The sequence below is a fragment of the Podarcis muralis genome, chromosome 2 (assembly GCF_964188315.1).
Source record: "Podarcis muralis chromosome 2, rPodMur119.hap1.1, whole genome shotgun sequence".
In the NCBI taxonomy this organism is placed as follows: domain Eukaryota; kingdom Metazoa; phylum Chordata; class Lepidosauria; order Squamata; family Lacertidae; genus Podarcis; species Podarcis muralis.
In genome coordinates, this window is record NC_135656.1 from 124,866,463 (window position 1) to 124,887,054 (window position 20,592).

General features: G+C 53.7%; 1 protein-coding gene across 3 annotated transcripts in view; it reads right to left on the reverse strand.

Moving 5' to 3' along the window:
• The window catches only part of RGL2 (ral guanine nucleotide dissociation stimulator like 2), a 20,440-nt gene extending 4,502 nt beyond the window's left edge, over positions 1–15,938 (reverse strand). The window contains exons 1-17 of one of the 3 annotated variants that reach the window (XM_077923148.1): positions 15,710–15,938; positions 15,196–15,347; positions 13,841–13,939; positions 13,212–13,447; positions 12,869–12,928; positions 10,186–10,471; positions 8,947–9,162; positions 7,667–7,770; positions 7,128–7,212; positions 4,996–5,073; positions 4,817–4,891; positions 4,118–4,150; positions 3,878–3,999; positions 3,259–3,336; positions 2,515–2,607; positions 1,947–2,076; positions 876–1,121 (exon numbers count right to left, since the gene is read on the reverse strand). In XM_077923148.1, coding sequence (XP_077779274.1) covers positions 876–1,121; positions 1,947–2,076; positions 2,515–2,607; positions 3,259–3,336; positions 3,878–3,999; positions 4,118–4,150; positions 4,817–4,891; positions 4,996–5,073; positions 7,128–7,212; positions 7,667–7,770; positions 8,947–9,162; positions 10,186–10,471; positions 12,869–12,928; positions 13,212–13,447; positions 13,841–13,939; positions 15,196–15,315 — 2,061 coding nt within the window. In that variant the 5' untranslated portion in view covers positions 15,316–15,347; positions 15,710–15,938. Of the gene's footprint in view, positions 1–875; positions 1,122–1,946; positions 2,077–2,514; positions 2,608–3,258; positions 3,337–3,877; positions 4,000–4,117; positions 4,151–4,816; positions 4,892–4,995; positions 5,074–7,127; positions 7,213–7,666; positions 7,771–8,946; positions 9,163–10,185; positions 10,472–12,868; positions 12,929–13,211; positions 13,448–13,840; positions 13,940–14,206; positions 14,529–15,195; positions 15,348–15,709 lie in introns of those variants that run through there. The other 2 variants (XM_077923150.1, XM_077923149.1) reach the window with 2 other exon arrangements.
• Positions 15,939–20,592: the final 4,654 nt, after the last annotated feature.

The following is a 20,592-nucleotide window of genomic DNA, read 5'->3' on the forward strand; positions in this document are numbered from 1 at the left end:
GGCTGCCCTAGGGCCATCTAGACCAGGCACCCCCAAACTCGGCCCTCAGATGTTTTGGGACTACAACTCCCATCATCCCTAGCTAACAGGACCAGTGGTCAGGGATGGTGGGAATTGTAGTCCCTCGGTATTTATCACTCCTGTTATACAAAAATCTCCAAATGGCTCCAAACGTCAATGTCTAAAACTCCTGGTAGAGGAGAAGGATCTGGAGATCACGCTCAGGGTGGCCAAATTCTGTGCGACTGCCATAAAACTTAGGGAACAAACTGTACTACCAAAATGATTGAGGTTTTAAATGATAATTTTAGGTTATATTTTAGTGATTAAGATTATATATATACATATACACACACACACACACACACACACACACACACACTGCCACTATACAGTGGTACCTCGGGTTACATATGCTTCAGGTTACAGACTCCGCTAACCCAGAAATAGTACCTCAGGTTAAGAACTTTGCTTCAGGATGAGAACAGGAATCGTGCTCCAGCGGCACGGCAGCAGCAGGAGGCCCCATTAGCTAAAGTGGTGCTTCAGGTTAAGAATGGAGCGCAGGAACGAATTAAGTACTTAACCTGAGGTACCACTGTATCTGAATTGTCTCTGTTGTACCCAATTGCAATTCAATGTATCCCTGTTGTGTTTTACGGTTTTCCTGATATCGTAAGTGAGCCGGAACTGGTCTGTGAGCGTAATAACAAAATTCATTCCCTTGTAGTCCCGAAACATCTGGAGGGCCGAGTTTGGGGGTGCCTGGTCTAGACCAACCTCCTGCTGCGCACGGGGGACAGCTAATGGCTGTTCCTGCGCCCCCCTCCCTGGCCAGGCCCCTCTTCCCCAGGGGTCCTGCCCCCTTCGCTCACCAAGATGCTCTTGTAGAGGGTGCCGTTGTGCAGAGCCATGCTGACGCGGATGATGCGGCAGTCCGAAGGGAGTCCGCTGTCCGGGGCGGGGGCCGTGGGGTAGGCCGACCCACAGGATGCCGAGCGCCGGTGGCCCCGGACGAAGGTGCCCCCCATGGCAGGGGGTGGGGCCAAGCCCTCTGGAGAGGAGGGAGAGGCGTTCTCTGGGGCCGTGTCCAGTGAGGAGACGGAGGGCCACTTCATACGCTGGGGAGGCAGCGGGAGGCAAGGGTTAGCGAGGGATGCGTCCGGCTCAGTGCTGTCTACACGGGCCGGCAGCAGTGGGGGACTTCCGAGAAATCTGCCCCCACAGTTCTAATATTCACAACGATGCCCCTTTTGGCAAAGTTGCTTCTTACCGGTCTTCAGTAGGTACCTCATTTATTTGTTTGTTAAATTTCCACAGATCCCAGGGCAGTTAAAAACATGAAAAAAATGCAACATAAAAGCACCAACAGGCAGCCGCTGAAAGAGTAAAGTGGCCTCATTCCAAATTCAGGTACTTTTGAAGGCGGATTACGGATAAAATGGAAACAGATAAAGGCGTCATAGGAAAGACAATTGTGAAAAAGTAATTAAACAAAATTAGGTAGGTAGGTAAGATACATTAGGGTTGCCATATTTCCAGACGTGAAAATCCAGACAGAGCTGCTGATTTTCTGGAGCTTTTTTCTTTTTTTCCTGGAGCTTTTTTCTGCAGATTTTATCGCTGTTTTCATCCCTTTTGCCATACTTCCGGGTTTCCCTCGACATTTTGCTGGTTTCAGGAAACCCCACCCCCACCCCTGGACGCCATTTTCCAGGCCCAAATCCCGGAAGCGTCTGGGAAACCCTGGAGGTATGGCAGCCCTAAGATAGAAACCAGATGAGAGATTAAAAGTACAGAAAATCACAGTAAAAGCAGCATAACACCAGCCCTTTCCTTAAAAACTGATACTAAGCAGGACCCTTGTTCCGCTTATGAAGTGAAAATTCCCGCAGAGCTCACAAATCGCAGCTGGGAAAGGACACCGTCCCGGCCCCCCAACTCACCTGGGTCTGGTGCGGTTGCCCGTGGGGGGTGGGGGAAGCAGGTGGAGGCAGCAGGAGGTCTGGCGGGGCTTGCGGGGAGCTGGGCTTGTCCCAGGAGACAAGGGTGCTCATCCCAATCGAGGTGGCCAGGCTGGAGGAGAAAGGAGAAGGGTCTGAGGGTTGAGAAGGGACCATGAGAAGACGTTTCAGCAGGTGGGACCCAGCTCTACAGCGCTAGGGTTTTAAGATTCCAGCTGGACACCTGTGATTTGGACTCTCCTTCATGGGAGCAGAGGTTGGGTGGCCATTTGAGCACCAGCGGTGCTTGCACTAAGATTCCTACATTGCAGCGGGTTGGGCTAGATGTCCCTCAGGGGTCCCCCTTCCAGCTCTACAATTCTATTATTTGAAAAGAAAGGTTCGAAATGAGAGGGCGGAGGGAGAGAAGAGGTGGGGATGGACTTCCTCTTTCGCTGGAGGTTTCTAAAGCAGAGGACGGATGGCCATGGGTTCTTTTCTGGCAAGGGGTTGGGCTAGATGTCCCTTGGGGGTCCCTCCCATCTCTCCCGGGCCCCTTCCCGCCTCTCACTCTGCGCAGTGGGTGATCACCAGGGTGGGCTTCACGGGGCGGCCAGGGGTCGCTCCTTCCGCAGGCGGCTCAATGGTGCAAGAGAGTTGGTAGCTGGCAGAGAGAAAGAGGGAGAATGTCTGCTTTAAATATTTTACCTTTAAAAATAATAATAATAATTAATTCGCAGAAGAGAAAACAGCAGCCGTGTTTCAGTCTGTTGCAGCAAAAACGACAGGACAGGGGTGCATCTTGCCCCCCATAAACCCTCTAAATCTGTTCCAGGGGCTCCCCCAAACCTCCAGACCAGACTGGGAAGGGGGGGGGCTGGGGAAACCTTCCTTGGAGGTTTCTGACAAGCTGTCTGTCAAGGATTCTATAGCTGAGTTTCCTGAATTGAAGGGCTGGATGGTCATAAAATCACAGAATCTTCTGAGTCGGAAGGGACCCAGGGGTCATCCAGTCAAACCCCTGCCTTGCAGGAATCTCGGCTCTAGCCTCCATGACAGAGGCAAGGAAGGAGAGCCCACCGTCTGTCGGGAGAGACCGCTTCATTGTCTGCAGTTATCTCCCGTCTGGACTACTGAAGGTGACCCGGAAATTGCAACCAATCCAGAATGTGGCAGCTAGACTGGGGACTGGGAGCGACCACCAAGACCACATAACACTGGTCTTGAAAGACCTACATTGGCTCCCAGTACGTTTCTGAGCACAATTCAAAGTGTTGGTGCTGACCTTTAAAGCCCTAAACTTGGCCCAGTATACCTGAAGGTGCGTCTCCACCCCCATCGTTCTGCCCAGACACTGAGGTCCAGCTCCGAAGGCCTTCTGACGGTTCCCTCCCTGAGAGAAATGAGGTTACAGGGAACCAGGCAGAGGGCCTTCTCGGTGGTGGCGCCCGCCCTGTGGAACACCCTCCCACCAGATGTCAAAGAGAAGAACAACCACCAGACTTTTAGAAGACATCTGAAGGCAGCCTTGTTTAGATAAGCTTTTAATGTTTAACAGACCACTGTATTTTAATACTTTGTTGGAAGCCGCCCAGAGTGACTGGGGAGGCCCAGTCAGATGGGCAGGGTATAAATTATTATTATTATTATTATTATTATCTCACCACAATGTGAACCGTTCTGAGGTTTACAGATAAAGAGCAGAATACAAACTTTGATGCTGCTGATATATGGTCATGGGCTTTTGAGGGGTCAGCCTGCATGATATCTGGGGGGTCCCCTCCACAAATTCTAGCTAAACATTTGCAGAAATGGAGGGGCTCAGGGCATGTCAGGGGGGTGGGCCACGTGACCTCTGGGAACCCCCTTCCAACCGATTTAGGATTCTAGGGCCAAAGAGCAGACTGGGTTTCGGGTGGGATCCTGAGCCCCACCTCTGGCCCTCGCTGAGTCGGGGCAAGCGCTGCAGCCATCGCTGGAGGTGCCGGTCGGGGCTCAGGGCGTAGTTGCGGCAGTTGGCCTGCAGGAGTCGCAGCTGGGTGAGGATCTCGAATTCCTATTTTTGGGTGGGGGGAGGCACAAAGAAAAATGGGCATTAATAATAGAAGGCACGCCCTCCATTTTTAAGGGGGTGCCCGTTGCATGCTCCTCCCCTCTTACAATGCGGCACGTACCTTGCGGTGCTTCTCGAAGTTGATGTAACCGTTCTGCAAAAAGGAAGAGTCACAGAATTGTAGATTTAGTTGGACCCCGTGCAACTCAGGGGGGAAGAGAGACGTAATTATTCCAGAAATGAGCGCAAATGCGTCCCACGAGACAGCTCCAGCCCCGCCAGGGCCAGTAAAAGTCGCTTGCCTCCTGCTTTTCACAAAATTCCTAAATTGCGCTTGTTTCTGGAGTGCAGCCTAAGATCTCCTGATTTGCCCCAATAAAATTGGCTCATTCATTCATGCCTGCTGCGATTCCCACCCCAAAGTTCTCTCCCAGGGAAGGGACTCCCTGGTTGTCTCTCTGCGCGAGTTGCCGTTCCGTCATCCTCCTGCCAACCCACCTCTGCATTTGGAAGCAGCTGGGCCACTTCGCCGTAGAATCACAGAAGGGACCTTCCAAGGTCATCCAGCACACCCTACAAGGCAGCAATCTCCACCAAAGCCTCCCTGACAGCTGGACATCCAACGTCTCCTGAGAAACCTCCAAGGGAGGAGAGCCCACCGCCTTCCGAGAGAGTTGAGATTCCTGCATTGCAGGGGGTTGGACTTGATGACCCTTGGGGGTACCTTCAAAACCCAAAATTCTGTAGTTCTACGAGTCTGCTCCCATGCCAAACGGCCTGCCCAGGGTTGGCGTCTCCCCGCCTGCCACCTGGTCCTCACCTGCAGCCTGTTCCGTGTCGCTGCGTCCAGCATCACCAAGTCCTTGAGGAAAGTGCCCAGGTAGGGGACCACGCCCTGCGGGGAAGAGATCGAGAGAGGAAGGAGGTCAGAGACGGGGAGACCTGCATTCCTGGCCCCTCGGCCCTAGCCCGCCTCCCCTCCTCTTGAAGTCAGGGTACCACGGGGCGATGCTCCAAAGATCTCCGCTGCTGCCTGCGCTGGATTGGGTCCGCCCCAGCCCCTCGAGGGTAGCCATCCTGTGGGGAGCAGGAGAAGAGAATTCAGAACTGCATTATTTTAGGATAAATTGCATGGCGAAATGTGCAAATCGGTCCAAATTGCATTCAAAGACGTGTTCAGTAGTAGGGTATCAGGAGACTCCCTCGAAAGGCGAACGTCTCTCCCCCATTGGAGGTTTTCAAGCAGAGGCCTAGGACCCTCGTACCTATGGGACCACCTCTCCCAGTATGCCCCACAGAGGACTTTAAGGTCCACAAATAGCAACACCCTAGAGGTCCCGGGCCCTAAGGAAGTCAGATTAGCCTCAGCTAGAGCCAGGGCCTTTTCAACTCTGGCCCTGGCCTGGTGGAACACACTGTCTCATGAGACCAGGGCCCTGCAGGATCTGATTTCTTCCCGCAGGGCCTGTAAGACAGAGTTGTTCCACCTGGCCTTTGGCTTGGAATCAACTTGATCCCCTTCCCCTCTTTCCTTTTTCATTTCTCCTTCTGTGATGGAACTGCTATTTGGGGACTTCCCTGGCTTTTTTCTGGCCCACGTAGGACCAGTCCGGATAGTTGGCCTTGGTGAAGACTTGACGTTTTCATCCCCAATTAAGTTTTTGATTGAGTTTCCACTGAAACGAGGCTGCATTTTAATGTTGTATTTTAATCTTGTTTTTAAGTTGTATTTTAATTAATTGTTTTTATACCTGGTGTTAGCCGCCCTGAGCCCAGTCTTTGCTGCAGAGGGAGGGGTATAAATAAAAATGATGATTATTATTATAGAGGCTGGATGGCCGTCTGCCAGGGACTATTTCGCTGCAATTCCTACAAATCCCTGAGTCTCAGGCCATGTCCCGGATGTCGGAGACAAGCAGAGGAACACTTGACACACCCCATCTGGTTTTATTTCGGCACCTGAACTTCAATGTTTGTTTTCATGGGCCGTTTTCTTTCCTGTGTTCCCTTTCCGCTGGTGAGGAGCCGCCTCGGAAGAGTTTGTTGCCCAGAAAGTGAGGACTGTAAGCACCGATGGAGCAAAACCAAACAAGCCAAGTGAGAAGGTTGGCTCAGAGATGCAAGGGATTGCCTCAGGATAGGATATGCAATAGATTAGGAACTGCAATTCGCAAAAAGTCAAAGCCCTGAACATTTTTGTGCCAGGGGAAAGCTGGTGTGTGTGCGTTTAAAAGTCAACCACTTCCTAGACATCGAGAGCCAGGGTAGTGCAGTGGTTAGAGTGGCAGAATGCGACCTGGGAGAGAATCATAGAATCTTAGAGCTGGAAGGGACCTAGGGTCATCTAGTCCAACCCGCTGCAATGAGGAAATCTCAGCTAAAGCATCCATGACGGATGGCCACCCAAGCTCTGCCTTAAAATCTCCAAGGAAGGAGAGTCCACCATCTCTCATGGGAGTCTGTTCCACTGTCAATCAGCTCTTACTGTCAGAAAGTTTTTTCGTATGTTGGAATCTCCTTTCTTGTAACCTGAAGCCATGGGTTCGAATCCTACCCTCCACAGCAGGAGAAAACAAGCCTGCTCCCTCCTCCATGGGGCAGCCCTTAAGATATTTGAAATTTCCCCTCAAGTCTCCTCTTTTCCAGGCTAAACATCCCCAGCTCCTTCAACTGTTCCTCATAAGGCTTGGCTTCCAGACCCTTGATCATCTTGGTCGCCCTCCTCTGCACACCTTCCAGCTTGTCAACATCCTTAAATTGTGGTGCCCAGAATTGGACGCAGTATTCCTAGTGTGGTGTGACTAAGGCAGGATAGAGTGGGACTCTCACTTCCCTTGATCTGGACACTAGACTTGATGCAGCCTAGAATCGCATTAGCTTTTTTTGCTGCTGCATCACCCTGTGGACTCAAGTTCAGCTTGTGGTCCACCAAGAACCCTAGATCCTTCCCACATGCACTGCTAGTCAGCCAGGGGTCCCCCATCCTCTATTTGTGCATCTGCTTCTTCCTGCCTAAGTGCAGGATCTGACATTTGTCTATGTTGAAATGCATTCTGTTAGCCTGGGCCCAATTCTCCAATCTGTTACGGTCATTTTGGATCCCGATTCTGCGGAGAACGTGGAATAAACACCTGGAAGAGGAGCCTCCGGCTCTGGCTATAGTTGTCCTCTTCGGAGCAGACAGCACTCAGCTCCTCATAGCAGCGGAGGGAATCCCTGGAGGGGGGGAGAGAAGCTGAGTAGGGCAGTCTCAAAAGGGAACCCCCTCCCTCAACCGCACCCCAGCACTAAAATACGACAGGGACAAAAGGTCAGCCAGGCCACCTTTAGAAGTTTAATGGTCTTCGCCCTGCCTAAGAGGGATCAGGCTTGTGCGCTTGTAGGGACCTCCCTAGACACCTCTGCTGCATTGGTTAGCTGTGATTCTGGGGTTGGACTAGATGACCCAGAGGTGTCTCACCCAACCCTACAATTCCAGATGGTGCCTGGAAGGGAAGAGAAGCGCTTTGGGAGGAGGACCTAAGGACCTGGGCAAGAAGAGGGGAATGGCCAGGGCGGATGGCTGCCTGGTTTTTGTTGCTGCCAGGAAGAAGCTCAGGGTCTCAGAGACGGGTGTGTGGGTGTGTTTCTGCGAGGAAAAGGAGCTCTGAAGCAGAGGATCGGGGCCCACCTGGATGTCTCCTCCCATGTCCTCTTGAGGCGATGCAAAGGGGTGGACTTCAGTGCAGAGACGATGGCATAGAGAGAGGAGAAGTTGCGGAGGAGAAAACACTCCTGGGAAAAGAGAAAATAATAAAAGGGTCTGTCAACCGCCTTCCTGGAAGGTTTTTATGCAAAGGCCACGTGTTTAAATCTAAACAACAACGACAAATGCAGCTTACAAACATTCCAAACAAATAGATAAAGCAGCAGTTGGCAAACACTGCTCCGTGGGCCCAGAAACGTTGCTGTTGTTTGTTTATTGTTGTTATTATTATTCCTGCCTTCCCATTCCAACTCCACGACTGCATTCTGGATTGCTCAGTCGGTAGAGCACAAGACTCTCAATCTCAGGGTCATGGATTCGAGTGCTGCGTTGGGCAAAAGATTCCAGCATTGCAGAGTGTAGGGGGTGCAAATATCCAGAGTGGGGGGGGGGGTCAGGTGGGATTGCTATGAGGAATTATGAAAAATGAAGCAAGCCATTGTGTCCGCGATGCGTTGACTGGGTTTGATTCATTGACAACAGTTTCTGATCGAAACCCCCAGGCCTCTCCACCTCGGCCATTTGCTTTCTCTACACCAGACAGGCACATATAAGCATTCTGAAACACAGGCCAGTTGCTTCACCAGGCATCCTCAGTACATAAAGTTAGTAGGTTACTTTGAGGTAGTTTAATCTTTAGATAGATCTTAAGGGCCAGGAAGAGAGTTCACAAGGAGATGGCAAATACTGCCATCCCAACTCCTGTTTATGACCTCTGGGGTTTTGCTGAATGCATTCCTCTAGTCCTGTTTTATTTACTCTCAGATATGTATGCATGCTCAAAGTAGTCTTTGTAGTTAAAAGAATTTCTTCTGATCTGTCCCACGTGGGGTTTTTGAAATGCTCAGAGGAAATCTGATTGATTCTTACGAACACTGTGTAAAAAGTTCTTTCGTGAATAAAACGACCTGGGCCAAGGGGTGGACAGAGGAGAATTATTATTACTGGCACCTCCTCCCAGAGTCTTGCTGGTCAAGCCTCGTGTGCATTTTATTAATCAGAGTCCAATCCTTCCTTGCTTTGGGAACGCTACAGCAGAGGGTTGGGCTGGATGACCCTTGGGTGGCCCATTCCAACCCTAACCGTCCGATGGTTCTATGAATTCCATCATTCTGTTACGATTTCAGCCTACCCACAACGCTTAATCCAGCAAGAAGCCAGAAAGGGACAGAAGGAACCGCGACGCCCTCGCGAGGAGGACCCACCTCTGCCACGCGGATCCACTTCTCCAGCAGCCGTGCCCTCTGCGCCGCCCGCAGCTCCGTGTCGCCCAGGCAGGAGGAGACGACGGCGTTGGCCACGCGGTTGAACTGGGCCACGGTGGCGCGGACGGAGGGGCAGGCCCCCTCGTGGCCTCTTTTGTCCCGCTGCGACCACAGCTGGCCCTGGCACTCGTGGGGCACCAGGCGCAGGAAGAGCTCCTGCGGGGATGGGAGAGAAGACACTGAAGGGGGGGGGAGGAAGACAGGAGAGCCGCCCCCCCCAAAAGCCCGCAATCCCTGGCAGGCTGGCTTAAAAGGAACCCGAAATCTGTGCCCCTCAAACGCAGGCTAGGTGAATGGCGAGGGATTCTCTGACCAGGAAGAACAGCTTCTGTTCTATTATTATTATTATTATTATTATTATTATTATTATTATTATTATTTTACCAACACCCAAACACAAACAGTGAAAACTGCCAGGCGGCTGATACATTGGGTATACAATATTCAATAATATACGTTTTCAATAATATTCAATGATAACATATTCAAATCAACCATATGTGCACTTCTAAATACCTTAACACTCCTCCCTCCACAAGGTTTATTTAACTTTTAACATTTTAATTGCCCCAGATGGTTCAAACCTACCCAAATAATTCAATATCTTCTCAACATATTCAATAATACAGTGGTACCTCGGGTTAAGTACTTAATTCGTTCCGGAGGTCCGTTCTTAACCTTAAACTGTTCTTAACCTGAAGCACCACTTCAGCTAATGGGGCCTCCTGCTGCTGCCGCGCCACCGGAGCACGATTTCTGTTCTCGTCCTGAAGCAAAGTTCTTAACCCGAGGTACTATTTCTGGGTTAGCGGAGGCTGTAACCTGAAGTGTATGTAACCTGAAGCGTATGTAACCCGAGGTACCACTGTATTCAATAATAACATGTTCAAATCAACCATATGTACACTACTATACACCTTAACACTCCTCCCTCCACAAGGTTTATTTAACTTTTTAATTGCCCCAATAATGCAATATCTTCTCAGACCAATCCTCCTATTTCTACTGGCCAAGAACAGCTTTCGTTGACGGAAAGCAAAACCTCCCAAGTCTCCAGTCCTCATGCCCGAAGAGGTGGAGGGTGGGCCGTGATAGAGGGCAGAACAAGGGTTGTGGAGCTCATCCAGACCCCCTGCAGGATCCCCCCAGGCCCTCTCCCCTGCTCCCCATCACACTCACAGCATCCTGCGCGGTGAGATGAGCGGCCACGTCTTCCGCCTGGAGCCCCAGGATGTAGTGGGGGTCTGGGGGCCCTTCGTCCGTGATGCCCTCGTCCTCCCGGGGGTCCTCCTGGCCTTTGGGAGCTCCCTCTTGGCCGGCTGCCAGGAGGGTCTTCTCGGGGTCCGATCCACTACCCAGCGCCCAGCGCAGCCAGGCTCCCAGCTGCTCCTTCAGGCCAGCGTCCAGCCCCACAAAGTCCTCCGGGTATCCGTCCAGCCAGGAGCACAGTAGAGACCCCAGGGCCCTGTGGGGAGGGGAAGGGGGGGGGGAGTCTGTGACTGCTGGGATCCCAGGAAGCCCCACCCACCCCAGCACAACAGCCAGTCAGAGAGGCCCATTATGGGAAACGGGCAAGTGGGATTCGAACCCCCAAGAGCCCTCTCTTCCAGCATATAATCAGAATCGTTGGAAGGGGCCTGCTGGTCATCTAGTCTAACCCCGTTTCTCTCCAGGTGTGTCGGCCTCTTCTTCGCCTTCCCTCCGAATGAAAAAGCCCCAAAGAGATGGCTCAGTCCGTAGCTCTCAGAGTCGTGAGTTCCCATGATGGGGGAAAGATTCCTGCATTGCATTTGACTACATTGCAGAGAGGTGCAGGTCAATTCTGTATCCAGGGCAGCTGTCTCTCAGCTCCATCTGATACACAGGATGAGACCCTACCTGCCTGCCGACTGTCTCGCCAGAGTGGTGCATGCCCTGGTTCTCTCCCGCTTGGACTACTGCAATGCGCTCTCCGTGGGGCTCCCTTTGAAGGTGACCCGGAAACTACAACTAATCCAGAATACGGCAGCCAGACTGGTGACTGGGAGCGGCCGCCGGGACCACATAACACCGGTCCTGAAAGACCTACACTGGCTCCCAGTACGTTTCCAGGCACAATTCAAAGTGTTGGTGCTGACCTTTAAAGCCCTAAATGGCCCAGTAGACCTGAAGGAGCGTCTCCACCCCAGACACCTGGGTCCAGCTCCAAGGGCCTTCTGGCGGTTCCCTCCCTGCAAGAAGTGAGGTTGCAGGGAACCAGGCAGAGGGCCTTCTCAGTGGTGGTGCCTGTCCTGTGGAACGCCCTCCCATCAGATGCCAAGGAAATAAATAACTACCAGACTTTTAGAAGACATCTGAAGGCAGCCCTGTTTAGGGAAGTTTTGACATTTTATTCTGTTTTTAATGCTCTTTTGAAAGCCGCCCAGAGTGGATGGGGAAACCCAGCCAGATGGGCGGGGTATAAGTAATAAATTTTTTTTTATTATTATTATTATTATTATTATTATTATTATTATTATTTGACTGGATCCCTCTGGTGTCCCTCCAAACTCTCCCATTCTATGGCTCTGTGACCTTTCCGGTTGCCCTGTCCTGAACCCGTCTCAGAGACACCCTACCCCAGACGGCAGGTGCAGCCTCCCAGATCAGGGAGTCTCTGGTGACTCACTCGTGCGAGGGAGCCAAGCCCACGTGCCCTGGCCTCGCCCCCGGCCCCCACCCCAGTCCACGTGCCTCACCGCCAATCCCTCCCGGGAGCCCACGGCAAGACCAGACGCAGCCGGCAAGCGCCTCGTCTCTCCGGAGGGCGTTTCAGGGAGGGAGTCGTCTCCCGCACCCGCTTCCCACTCAAGGCTCAAAGGAGCAGCCCTGCTTGACCCTCTCCTGACCTAATGTCCTGTCTCCAAAAGGGGACAGCCCAGGAGGACAGTCTCCCAGGCCAGCAGAAAATATCTATATTCTGCAAGCCGGGAGGAGAGGGGGGGAATGACTGACTATTTTTGTGTGCGTTTGGCTTTTTTCCCTTAAACCACTTATTTGTGTTTTAATCTTGTATTTTTATCTAGTGAATTGCCCTGAAAGCTTTTGATGGATAATTTAGAAATCCTAACCTTAATAATGGAATAGATGTAAATCCTTCCTCCGTGGTGAACTGATGGCTGGTTTTTTATTTATTTATTAAAAATATGTATATACCAACCTATCATTAACAAAAGAGAGGTTTACAAGACAACAAGGTAACTTTTTAACATGGTCTTGTGGAGAAGAAGGCTTTATGGTTTTATTGCTATAAATGGCTTTGATTATCCTTTTTGTATGACACAAAGCTGTACGAATATTTTCACCAAGGCGTAAACAAGCGGGATTTACTCCTGAGTAGACACGCGAGAGCCGCTTCAGGAGGTTGCAGGGCCACCTGTCCTGGATGCTTTTGCTGAGATCCCTGCCTGGCGGGGGCTGGACTAGATGACCACAGGGGGACCCCTTCCAACTCTACCCTTCTCTGTTTCTAAGTATGTAAGGCCGTTCAGAAGCAAGGCTGGAGATGGAGCTCAAACCCAGAACCCAAAGGCTCGCGGTGACCACTGTGCCTCTGAGCATGTGCCGAGTTCAGGGACGTCTGAGATTCCTGCACGGCAAGGGGTTGGGCTAGATGACCGCCAGGGGGCCTTGCAGTGCTACGATTCAAGGACCGTACCAAGTTCATAATCATAACACCAACACAGGCAGCCATCCTTCTGGTAAAGAGAGGAGAAAGTCCAGAAGCAGCTTAGGGATTAGCTCGGAAAATGGGACTTAGGCTGCGGAGGGGGCTATTTCTTTTGGGGGGGGCTGTTATTAAGTGCTCAGGGGAGCAGGGAAAAGGAAGCAGGCAGCCACTCACCGCTGAAGGTCTGCTGTTTCCGGGGTAGCGTCTGAACTCGAACCCACAACCGCCTGCAGCCTGCGGGGGGGGGGGGCAGTGAGAAAAACCAAGGGACTCAATAAATTAAGTAATCCTTCTACTCTCTCGCCCTTCCAGCGACCCGCCACCTCTCCACAGCCTCAGGCGGCTGCCCAGCAGGCAGAAACCCAACCGGTGATGTTCTGTTCTTACCATGAAAACTCAGCAATGTTAACGATGCCGCACAAGCTGCACCTGCTAGGTTTCCGCCTGCGGACCAAACAAACAGCACTGCCAACGTTTCCCCCCCCCCCCCCCAGACCATCTCCCCTCCATTGCAAACCTCTCGAACAGGAACCCCAGGACCAGGCCGGTCGTGGCGAACGTCCGGTAGGTGGCCAGGAAGGTCGGCACGTAGCAGGTGTCCCCGAGCGAAGGGGCTTCCAGAAGGTGCCTGACCAGGCGGGGCAGCGATCCAGCCTTCAGCACCCGAGAGCGGCCGGCCGGGGACCCCGACACCCCCAGCGCCGAGGCATCAGTAGCCCCCGGGGGACCCGAGGCACTTGGCAGGTCCTCACCCTGTGGGGGGGGGGCAGAAAAAGAAAGGGGTGGGCTCCAATGACAAGGAAGGAGGTTCGGTTTGTGAGCTGCAAGTTGTGGATTTCTTAGAAGCGGTTCCCTGCACGGCCGGTGGGTTGAGCTGGATGACCTCTGGGGGGTCCCAACCAATTTTTCAATTTTATGTAAACAGAGGCAGCCTCCTCGTTGTCGTCCTAATCTGGCCTGTGGCAGGTCATTCCCTTGCTTGGCTTACGCACCACCAGGGCCTCTAACTGTTGCACAGCAGGCAGAAATTCAACAGGTGACGTTTCGCCAAATGCCACGGAAAGGCAGCAATGTGAGTGATACGCCTTTTAACATCGCTTCTCTTCCTTTGGCAATATACACCCCCAGGCATGGAGCACGACTTACCCCAGAGAACAGGCTGGCTTTGTTGGCGCCCCCTGGCAGCCGAGAGCTGACGGTGTAGATGGCGCCTTCCTCCTTCTCCTCCCACAAGGTCACTGGGGGCTGCGGTGGGGGGAGAAAAAAATGACATTTTAGCCCGTGTGCAATTCCTGCCCACCCCCCAAGTTGCCACCAGAGTGCTCCTTCATTTATGTCTATTTATTTGTGGGTCTGCGGCATTTCCGTCCCTCAAGCCTCCCCCTCAACAACCCTGAGAGGGAGGCCAGGCTGGGAGAAGGCAGCCTGCCAGGATTTGAACCCAAGTCCTCAAACCACGGCACCACCTTGGCTTCTGACACCCCCCCCCCCATAAAACCCTCCGAGCCTTACCTTCACAGGCAGGCAGTACCAACGGGTGCGGGTGAGGATCCCCCCCTCTGCGGAGCCCCCTCCCGGCTCCAGGCAGCCCCCCAGGCGGAGGAAGACCTTCATGGGGGTGGCAGATCACACACCCCCCTTTGCACCCCTCCTGCCCCCAGATGGAGAAAGGGGGGGTGTCCTCTTTGCTGCAGAAGATGGGCAGAAAGAGGGTTGGGATGGGGGGGCCCAGGCTGAACTCCCGGCCCCCCACCCAGGCCTCGTGTGTGTTTCTCTCCTGCCTCCCTTTCGGTGTCGGTTCCTCTCCTTCCGCTTCGCAGGATTGGGCCCGGCCCCTTCCCCGCCCTGCAGAGGACTTCCCCAAAAACAGGCCAAACCAGATTCCACTTCTCTCTCTCAGCCAACCCCCCCCCCCAACAACAACAACAACAGGCCCTTTGCCTGGAAGCCCCGCGACACCCATGCACACCTAGGCAGCAGGCAGGCAGGCAGGCAGGCCGGAGTCCAACAGGTGCAGCTGCCAGCTGGGAAGGCGTGCCCACAGCACCGGATCAAAGGTGCTCGCCTCCAGAGACGGAGCTTTGTCACCCGGGCAACGGAGCCACACAGTGGGTCAATAGAGAGCAGCAGGCAGACACGCAAACACACACGCACACACACACACACACACACACATAAACACGCACCTGTCCCAGCCTGCACACCGGCAATGCAAACAGACGCGCTGCGCCAACCCTGCAGTGAAGGCCGGCGGGGGGCAGCGCGATCACGACCCCCAAGCGGACCAGCCCCACACAATGAGGCGGGCGGGGGGGGGTCACCAGTCTGCAAAGGGGGATCACCGGTGGGGGCTGGACTAGATGACCCCAGGGGGACCCTTCTATGGCTCGTGGGCACGGGCGAGGGAACTCTTGAACCCAGCACCTGCCAAGCATACCCGCAGAGAGTAACTCCTGCATGCGTCCCCCCACCCCAACAAACACCTCCCTGCTGCTACTGACCTGCTCAGGAGTTGGGGGTCCTCCGCGCTCCGACTCGGGGGTCCTGCTCCGGAAAGCGCTGAGGGTCACACCGGCGTCGCCTCCCCCGTCCAGCAGGTGGCGAAGAGAGCGGGGGAACATCCGGACCCCCCTCCCCTCACGCCCGAGGGCAGCTGAGGGGGGGAGAGAAGCAGGGGAGGGGGTGTTTTTCCCCCAAGGTGTTTTTTTTGGGGGGGTCTCCCACCCTATTGCCCGTTTTCACCCCAAACCCTAACTGCAAACCCGCCTCCTCTTAAGGGTGCTTGCGACGAGGGTCCCACAGGCAAGAATCCCACCCCAAAACTTTGGTTTTTTAAACACCCTCAGCCCCTAAACCACTTGCAAGAAACTCTTGCCTCCTTCCCTCCGTTAACTTGCACGGGGTTGGAATGGATGACCCCTGGGGTCCCCGCCCTCCAACTCCACTCCAGCTCCTGATGATGATGCCTCGCCCCCCCCTCCCATGGGGGCCAGCCCTCTCCCTGCTGGGTCTCACCTGGGTGCTGGAGGGCAGGACCCCATGGGGTGCTGCTGGGCTGCAGGGAAGGGACCCAGGAGTGCCCCGTTGCTTTCCCAGGCGCCGGCCAAGGGAGGGGGCAGGATGGAAAGTCCGGAAGCGGAGCGAGCTGGGAACGGAGCCAGGGACAAAGTGAAGGAAGGGGAAACCGGAGCCGGACTCCCTGGGAGCGGAGCCAGGAGGCTGGGGAAAGCCCGGGACTGGATTCCGCCTCGGGAAGGGAGCGGGAGAGCGCCGAGTAGAGGAAGCCCTGAGCAGCCCCAAACCACGGAACTGGAGTTTGCCCAGGAATGGCTAGCGGAGATCTGGAATCGGAGTCAGGAAGCAGAAGGAAAACCTGGAACCGGACTTCACGGACTGAGGGTGGCAGGTGCAGAGCCCAGAGGGGAAGTCGATGCAAACGAGGTCAGCTTCAGTGAAAGCCTGGGGTGGAGCGCAAGGAGGATTGGGCTGGTGTGAATTATGCCAAACTATGCAGAACTGGATCCTGAGTGTGGAGCCCCAGTATTGAGAGAGGGATTGGTCCTCTGACTTTAGGAGAGGGCAGGTGGAAAACATGGAACCGGCTCGTGCAGGGAAGCTGGAGAGGTGTGCAAATTGCTGGAACAGCTGAGACTGCCGCCTGTGTGTGTGACTCCACAAAATGGTGTGGACACATCCCTTGAACTGAAGATGTGGAATTCAGAAATACGATGAACGCTGTTGAGAGCTATTTTAAACATGGGAAGAATATGCCAACATCCTACGCATCTCGGCCTAGCAATAATGTTTTCAGCAGGTGCCAAAAGCTGTACCAGTGAAGGAGCCTACCTGGGTGTCAATAGGCAGGGAGTTCCAAAGCTCCATTTCCTTACAGATGCAGAAATGGAATTACGTGGCACCAGCAGCACTGCCAATTCTACCGATCAAAGTCGCAAAGCGGGTGCATTGGGGTCCATGCAGACCCCAGTAATGTGCAGATCCAGCGTTTGCCAACCTGGTGCCCTCTAGCGGTTGTGGAACAGTATGCCCACTGGCTGGCCAGGCCTGATGGGAGTTGCAGTACACACATCTAATAAATAAATACAGTAGTCCACAACTTCTGGGGAACACCAGCCTGGCCTCTTTCTCTTAACAATGGAGAAATGGCCTGCCAAGACGGGGTTGGACTAGATGAGCCTTGGGAGACCCCTCTGCAAATCTACAAAGGGAACTGAGGCCAAGGATTCTGGTTGCGAGGACACAGGAGAAATCCAGTCTCCATTGTCCAGCCTTTGGCTGCAGCTTCGAAAATATATTCCCCTGGGAATCCAGTCCTGGGGAGAGAGATTCTGTTGTGTTCTGCACCCGCGTTTTCCCTTTGCCCCACAGCAGGATTTGGCCTCTCCCTCTCCCCCAGGACTCCTTCCTTCTCCCCCAGAGCAGGAAGGAGCACAATGGGGGTCTGGAAACCCAGTTTCCTGTCTCCAGGAAGGGGTTGCGTCACCCAAGCAGGGAGGGGCTTCCTTCAGCCTCTCCCTCCCCTCCCTTGCTGATTTAACACCTTTGATCCCAGTATCAAAGTGCACCTTTCCCCTAGACCAGTGTTCCCCAACCTTGGGCCTCCAGCTGTTTTTGGACTACAACTCCCATCATCCCTCGCTAGCAAGACCAGTGGTCAAGGATGATGGGAATTGTAGTCCAAAAACAGCTGGAGGCCCAAGGTTGGGGAACACTGCCCTAGACCAGAGCTTTCCAAACTGTGTGTTGGCTGCAGTGCGTAGGTGTGTCCTGTGAATGCTCATTTTTAATCCTTGTTGGAAGCCGCCCAGAGTGGCTGGGGTACAAATAATAAATTATTACTATTATTATTGTAAAACTGAATTACTGTGTTGCAAAATGATGCACGTCCAAAAAGTGTGTCGCCAACAGGAAAAGTTTGAAAAGCTCTGGCCCACATTAATAGGGATGGCCAGCATGCCCCGCTGGCTGAGACCTGCGTGACAGGCAGGAGTCCCACTGGTATAGTTCCTGCTGGCATCATTCTGCTTCTTCACGCAGCTAACTTGCGGAGTTCGCTGGAGCAGGAGGCAGGGATGGCTTTGGAAGAGGATCAGACAAATCCACGGAGGAGGAGATGGGAGTCCAATGTTGGAGGTTCTGGACCCCAGTTGCTGGAAACCCCCAGGGGGAAGTCCTCTTGCACCCGGGCCCTGCTTGTGAGAACAGGACTCTGGACCAGGCTGAAGCTTCCCCTCTTGAACTTCCACCTGCATGGCCGACTTTAAAGTCACCAAAACTCCTTTCTGTCCTGAGTCTCATCCCACCAGGTTCCAATAATGCCTCCCAGGCCATCTTTGCCATCCTTTATTTTAAAAAAGCATGTTCGGTGCAACCGAAGGAATTGTTTCATTTGTTTATGTATCCTACGGCGGCGGAGGGATATAAGATTTTGGAGAAACGTGGAATTAAGAAATGCTAGGATTGGGATTATTTGTGGTTTGGAGAGGGAGAAATATAAACAGCCAAACTAGGGTTGTTAAGCGGACAGCAGAGACCCATGGAGAGCCATTGAAGGTCCTCAGCAAGACTTCTTGCCCCAGGTGTGACCAGAGACTGGGGGGGGGGGCAGATGTGGGAGGTTGCAGGGTAACTGCTCCAGGGGAGGGCAAGGGGTTTGGGGGAAGGAAAAGGGGGAGAAGGGCAGAGAGCCATCTTGGCAAGGGAGAAGGAAAGGCTGCCTGCAACGCTTTGGGCTTCTGTTCTCCAGAGACGCAGGCCCTGTGGGGGCACCTGAAAGCCCGTGGGCCCCTGGCCAGAGAGAGGGGCAGGAGCCAGCCTTTCTCCACGAGGGTCCGCCTGCAAAAATGGAAAGGAGCCCCAACGAAAGGGGGGGAAAGGCTTATGAAGATGGCGGAAGAATATGCTGAGATGCCGTGAGAATGAAAGAATTTCTTGGAGAATGGAAATGTTTGCCAGATGGAGGGGGAAGCCATTGCTGACAGGAACGACTCCCCTCCTGGAGGAGGCAGGGCCTTCCACTTGCAAAGTCATTTCCAGAGAGAGAGAGAGAGAGAGAAATGCTTGCTGGAGGGCCAGTTTTGTGAGGATTTTCCCTTGTCCTCTCCTTCGCCCGGTTTCCTGAGGGAGTTTTCCCACTGAGTTTCCCTCTTGGCTGCTCCCCCTCCCAGCTTCTCCTTCATTTCTCCTGCCTTCTCTCCATGTTTCTCTCTCCCCCCACCCATTGTTTGGGGACAGCTGGATTCCCCCCCCCCCCCCATGGCCAGGCAGGCCCAAGAGGAGCCCAGGAGGCGGCAGTGACAGGAGGCGCCATTTCCCGCCCTTTTCTGAAAAAGGCGGGAACGCCATTTTGTTTCTTCCAGAGGCCCCAGCGGCTCCCAGAGACGCCATGGCTCCCCTGTGGGCCTTGGGGGTCCCACGCTCTCGGGGTCTCTCCTCCCGGCTGAAGGAGGGCGGCACCTTTGGTCCTCAGCTGACTTCCTGCCATGATGGCTTGGCCTCCACAGGGCAGCCTCTCTCCTCGCCATGTTCGCCCCACGGAGGAGGCCTCTCCTATGGGAGACGCCAGGCTAGTGGCCTTGGGGGATCCGCCAGGTTCTGCGCCAGGACAGGCAGCAAGGAGGGAAAGCCCCTCTCTGTCTTGGGGGCCCAAGAAGAAGAATAAGGAGAAGGGCTTTATCTCCTCAGAGGTGGAGGGTTCCCTCAGGGGAGTTTGACCCCCAGATCAGCTTCCTTCGTCACCCCAAGGGTCAGCGCTAGGAGAAGGGCTCCACCTGCCGGCCTACGGGAAAGGAGGGCTCTTCCCAGACAAGGCTGGAGAATCCCCTTCTGGCCCCTCGGGGTCCCAGGAGCCCTTTCTGGAGGGCCCTCACTTGCCCCCAAAATGGGCTAAGACGTCTGTTCCTCTCCCTCAGGCAGTAGCTCAACAGGAGAAGTTGCTCCCACTCCAGATCCCTGCAGGTCTCATGGGGCCACTGCAGCCCAGTGCAGGGGACTCTGGGGTGAAGGAAGGTGAGGACAGGTGATCTCACCTAGGCCCGAAGTCACCCCCCACCAAAGCAGGCTCAAAGCTTCTCAAAGCTTTTCAAAATCATTTTCTCAGCAGCTAAGCATCAGAAACATTCCGCTCTGCTGTAACAAAGGTAGAGAACAATCCATTGTTCCTCAGGCCTTTCTCAGGCCGTCTGGCCTTGCTAAAGAACCACATTGCAACTTGCTTTCTGTCCGGGAACCATGCCAGAACAAGAGATTGAAACATATCTGAACATGCTGAAAACCCCCTCGGCTTCTCATTCCCCCTTTCCTGGGAAGAGTCCAATAGTCCCAAGACAGCTTTCTGTACATGCTCAGGAACCTCAACATGGGGCAGGACTCCTGAGGGAGGAGAAAGGAGGAGGGAACTGGAAAGGGGTGTATATGCTTGTGCACATGACTGTGAACTTCGTGCATGCTTTTTGTGAACTATCACACTTGCTCCTTCTACCAGTGAACTATCACACTTGCTCCTTCTACCAGTTCATGGATGGTAGAAATAAAAAGCCTTTTCTCCAAAACTATCCCTTGAGTGTCTGTTGACTCCCACTTCCCTTTCCCAGGCGCAATATTTTTCCCACCCGAGGGCAAAGCCTCATAAGGCTACAGGGGAACTGGTTGAACTGGAGTCCTCCCAGTCCAGTCCAGACAAGAAAGAGAGGGAGTTCTCAGAAGTCTCTCAGCCCCACTCACCTCACAGAGTGTTTGTTGTGGGGGAGGAAGGGAAGGGAGAATGTTAGTTGCTTTGAGACTCCTTCAGGTATTGATAAAGCGGGATATCCGTGTGCCGGTAGCGTGACAGAGACTTGGTTGAAGCAGATGGACCTGTCCTTGCCACTGCTTGTCCATCG